The 4,675-nt window shown below is 54.8% G+C and overlaps 1 protein-coding gene across 2 annotated transcripts in view; it reads right to left on the bottom strand.

Moving 5' to 3' along the window:
- Positions 1–4,675, bottom strand: part of SLC6A17 (solute carrier family 6 member 17) — a 12,128-nt gene that overhangs the window by 490 nt on the left and 6,963 nt on the right. Inside the window, exons 5-10 of one of the 2 annotated variants that reach the window (XM_009640455.1) lie at positions 4,124–4,234; positions 2,860–3,101; positions 1,966–2,165; positions 1,426–1,608; positions 1,075–1,234; positions 370–532 (exon numbers count right to left, since the gene is read on the bottom strand). In XM_009640455.1, coding sequence (XP_009638750.1) covers positions 370–532; positions 1,075–1,234; positions 1,426–1,608; positions 1,966–2,165; positions 2,860–3,101; positions 4,124–4,234 — 1,059 coding nt within the window. Of the gene's footprint in view, positions 1–369; positions 533–1,074; positions 1,235–1,425; positions 1,619–1,965; positions 2,166–2,859; positions 3,102–4,123; positions 4,235–4,675 lie in introns of both variants that reach the window. The other variant, XM_009640454.1, reaches the window with a different exon arrangement.

The raw sequence follows: 4,675 nt of genomic DNA, 5'->3' as shown, positions 1-4,675 counted from the left end.
AGTGCTAGGCAATTCCGGCTGCCTCCTGCCAGACTTCACCCTCAGGGGCACCACGTGAAGCTAGCAGAAGGTGGGTTCCAATCAAGGAAAAGGCGATGGTCCTGCACACAGGGCGTAGCTGTGGAAGCAAACCAAAATCCAAGCTCAAACTTCAGCCCATGGCCAGAGCTGGCTGGAGATTTCTGGGCAGTGTGGACAAACCTGATTGCTTGCAGGGGATAAGCAGCCACAGGCAGGACGTCCCCAGCAGGAACGGGGAGGAGAAACGAGCAGAGCTGCGAAGAGCAAGGTGGTTTGCAGCTCTCAGCTGCCCCCTGCTCAGTCTGGACCTGGGGTGGAGGTAGCTGCGGGGAAGGGAGCTGTGCTCACCTCCTCTCTGATCCATGCACTGTAGCCCGGGGGGCTGACTCCCAGCTGGATGATGCTGGCGGTCATGAGCACGGCCATGCAGATGGGAGAGACGTACTTCCAGGTGTAGTAGTAGAACTGATAGGGCCGGAAACCCAGCATTTCCGTCAGCTCCTGCATGAACCTGTCGAGAAGAAAAGATGGAACCATGCTGTTCCCCACCTTCAGGTGAGAAACTCCCGTCCCAGGAGCTGGAAATTATGCTCAAGGTAGAGCCTGAAGAAGAACCCAGCTGATCCAGGCAAGCATCTCAGTGTCCTTCAGGCATGTAGGACTGGTTGGGAACCTCCTAAGGTTTTCCTTAGCTATTTGAGCATTATCCAGACCTCCCTTTGCTCTGGCCAACTTATGAACAACAAGAACAGGCACTGGGGGAACAAGGTCCCCTTCCAGAAGGACCTGGAAACCTCAGACAAAAGGGTAATCACAAGTGGCAGAGCACCACAACCAAGAGCAGATACCTGCTAGAAGGACCTGCTCCTGGGAGTGGGTTGCACCTAGGGCAGGGCAAGAGGATCAAAGTGAACTGAGTTCCTGCCTCTATAGGGTACCTGCCCCATCAGAGCTGGCCTCCTGGGGAAGAAGCCATATGGATAAGAGCTGGAAGGAGGGGGTTTTAGCCAGGAGTTACAGCACAGTTATTCTTTGGTTGTACAAATGCCTTACTTCTTGGTGCCATAAATCCAGGCCACAGCGATGTTTTCCAGGATGACCACGACCGTGAGGGGCAGGGTGGCTGAATAATCGTCAAACATGGTGACAAAGTAATTCCCAGAGCGCTGCACAAAGATTAATCCCACCACGAAGGCGAAGATGCAGCAACCAACTGTGGGGAGCAAACGGGCGTGGTCAGCAGAGCACCCTAAGAAGAACCAAGGCCTCCACCACAAGGTCCATTCCCTGCATTAGCAGGGCCCAGTACACATCCACCATGTCCACACTCTTCTGGAGTGACTCCCCGGGGCAATGGGGACCCTCCACCCCTTCCCCAGGAGGTTGCAGGAGAAAAGACCTCACCTGTGAACACTTCCTTCCGCACCTTGAAGGTGTCTATGATGGGCGTAATGATGCCTGACATGGTCCCGATCATGCTGCCCAACCCCAGGTTTATCAGCATCAGGAAGAACATGACAGACCAAAATGGTGAGGCTGGGAAGTGGGTCATGGCTTCTGTGAAGGCAATGAAGGCCAGGCCAGTTCCTTGCACTGACTGTTCCAGGGGAGAGAAGACCAAAAGATGAGAAGAAACATGTCAGGGACGTAGCCTGCAGGCCCCTGCATGCCCCAGGTCTACCACTCTTCAAGGAAAGAAAAATCCAGGCTGGTACCCCAGCCTGGAAGTGGTGATGACCCTGCTAGGTTTGCTATGGGAGACCTTCTTCCCACCCCAGGAAGGACCACTGTGTGCTGGGGAAGACCACAGGGAACCCCCATCCCTGGAGGGTCTCTAAAAGTAACTTTTCCAGATCCGTGTGCCAGGAGCGACACAAGGAGAGCAGCTCCTACCAGCGAGAGGCAATGGGGTAAGTGACCTCTCAGTCCTACCAGGAGTGCCACCAGGTACCTTGTTGAGTTCGTCCTCCAACAGGCAGGCATCCAAGCCCAGTTCTTTGAAGTGCCCCTCTTTCACTGTCATGATCACCCTGTACATCTCATTGTAGTCTTTGGCAGTGAGGTGGGAGAAGTTCACGTGGGGTGGGATGAGGTCGTGGCTCAGCACGTTGGTGTTCAGGTAGCCCAAGATCTTCTCAGCATTCCTAAGAGAGAGCAGAGCCTGCTAAGCCAGAGATGTCCCCTTCCTCCCAGGGTGGAGGATGGGGCCTGAGCATGCAAACACTTTGCCCCAGGCAGGATGAACCTCCCTGGGTCACGTTACCCAGGTCTCGGTCAGAGGACCTCTTTGTGATTTCCCAAGGTGTAAGTAAACATTGCATTAGGCCACAAGACAGAGGATGCAGATGGAGACCCAGCAGGGAACGGGCCCTCTGAGCTTCCTTCTCAGGTTTATCTCCTGCTCTGGGACTCCACACTGCATGGTCCAGATTTTTATGGATGCAGCTCAGTATCTAAAGATAACATTAAGTGCACAAATTCACCTTCCCCCAGCCGTTTCTAAGGTCCAGCACAGCAGCTCCCTTAACCTTGCAGACAAGTGGACCCTACGATGGGTGGAAACTGGGGGAAACCCAGGTGATGTGACTGGACGCACTGAATTTACCCTCGATTTGCAGATTAAGAGTTCCATCTTAGGGCTGGATTTTAGGTTGGAGGAGCTGAATACCCAGCTCCCTCAGCTACAATGGAACATCTCCAGAGATCCAGGTCTTGACCATCAGGAACCTGGGTGCTCCAAAACACAGTATCGCCCAGCTCCAGAGCTCTTACTCTATTGCCTCCAGACCCACCACAACCAGCAGTAGCAACCCCAAGCAGAGAAAAAGCAAATCTTACTCCACCACACATTTCTCATTCATGATGTTGGCCTTGAAGCCCAGCACAGCAAACACAACCAGGGTGGCCAGGACGGACGTGAAGAAGTTGATGAAGGAGACAAGCGTGGCATCAAAGTGGCAGTTGTTGTCCTGCTTGTTGTAGCTGGAGAAGGCAATGACTCCTCCGAAGCCCAAGCCCAAGGCGAAGAAAACCTGCGTAGCTGCCTCCCGCCACACCTGGGGGTCTAGCATCTTGTCCAGCTTGGAGGGGAGACAGAAGAAGTTGTTAGGTGGTTTGGTGGCCCCCCAAGTCATCCCAGTGGAGCCAGAGCCAAATTAAAAGGCCACTGTGCCTACAACCTGGGCTGGTTTCAGAGCAGCCATGGGCATGCTTTGGTCTCCCACAGTCAGGTCCTGCATTGCCCAGCACTCACAGGTCCCTTTTCTCTTCCCCACAGAGGGGCAAACTGAGGCACAGAGAAGGGCAGGTGAAGATTTGTCCCAACCATGTCTCTGGGTGCTCCATCTGCCCCAGAGCCCAAGCTGGGTGCCCAATCTCCCAGTGCAAAGTCCTACAGCCTCCCAGTGGACGAACCCAGCTGCACTGGGGAGCCGGCGTCCACGTCCCCCCACCCCAGGGAGCCACATGCCACCCAGTGATGATGGGTCTCCATCCTCCCCTGGCCATTGTCTGCCTCCGGAGCACCTGGAGCACTTGAAATCAAATGTGTCGGCTAGTGAGTTTGCTTAACCTCCCATCCCCCCAGCCACATCCCACCTCTCTTGCAAGAGCTGCAGGCTGGAGACCTCCGAGCATCATTCATCAAGAAATCATAATCAGCATCTTCTAGCAAACAGCCTCGCCGGCTGAGCTGCTGCATCTACATCTCTGCTTAATTAATTAATTAGCTGGTTAATTAATGGATGCATACCACCAGCAGAGGTTTTGTTGCCAGCCAGCATCTTCCCATGAAGTCTTTAAATATATCGCCTCGGGCACCCCACACCCCCACCCTGGCTTCTGGGCACCTAAAGGTGATGGGAGGGAGCGATGCTGAGGCTCAGAGCAGTGCCAGGGTGGCGAGTTTGTGAGGCTCTTGGCTGTCCTGGCCATGCCCCCATGTTTAGGGTGCTGCTGGCACGTCCTGAGGATGTATCAGGATCTCCCAGCTAGTCTGGGGTTGGTACTCAGGTTTTTGGGGTGGGGAGCATAAGGGAAGATAGGGTGTGACCAGCCAGCAGGACAACCTGCTTTGGAGCCTGCTGGGCTTGGAGACTCCTACCTTGGGTGTGAACATGTGCATGATCCCATCCACCGCCCCGCGCAGCAGAAGTCCCCGCACCAAGAAGCAAACCAGCACCACGTAGGGGAAGAGGGAGCTGAAGTACATCACCTAGGGCAGGAGGGACGCAACATGGGCACACTCTCATTTACTGCCCGCCGAGCTCCGCCACCTCCCCATCCAACCCGAGGACAGCTCGACAGGGGGGAGAAGGCAGGGTTACCCTCCCCAAAATGAGGTCTGCTCCTCAGGCAGTGCAGGATGCCACAAGTGCTGAAGCTCAGGTGGATTTGCAAAGTGCTTGGGCACACTTAAGAGAGAAAAATCTGTTGGGGCTGCTGAGTGCGAAGATGCCGGTGGTGGCTCAGAAAATCCCTGAAAAACAAACTGCTGGTGCCCGGGGAGCCTGAGGGAAGGATAGCTCTGCACCCCCACCCCATCCCCTTAGAATCATAGACTTGTATAGGTTGGAAAAGACCTTTAAGATCATCAAGTCCAACCGTTAACCTAACCCTGCCAACCCACCACTTCCCCCCGCCTCTGCCACGGGCC

This window comes from Egretta garzetta, unplaced genomic scaffold (genome assembly GCF_000687185.1).
Source record: "Egretta garzetta isolate BGI_Z169 unplaced genomic scaffold, ASM68718v1 scaffold616, whole genome shotgun sequence".
Classification (NCBI taxonomy): Eukaryota; Metazoa; Chordata; class Aves; order Pelecaniformes; family Ardeidae; genus Egretta; species Egretta garzetta.
Note: the sequence above shows the minus strand (reverse complement) of the source record. Positions and strands in the feature narration are given on the sequence as shown.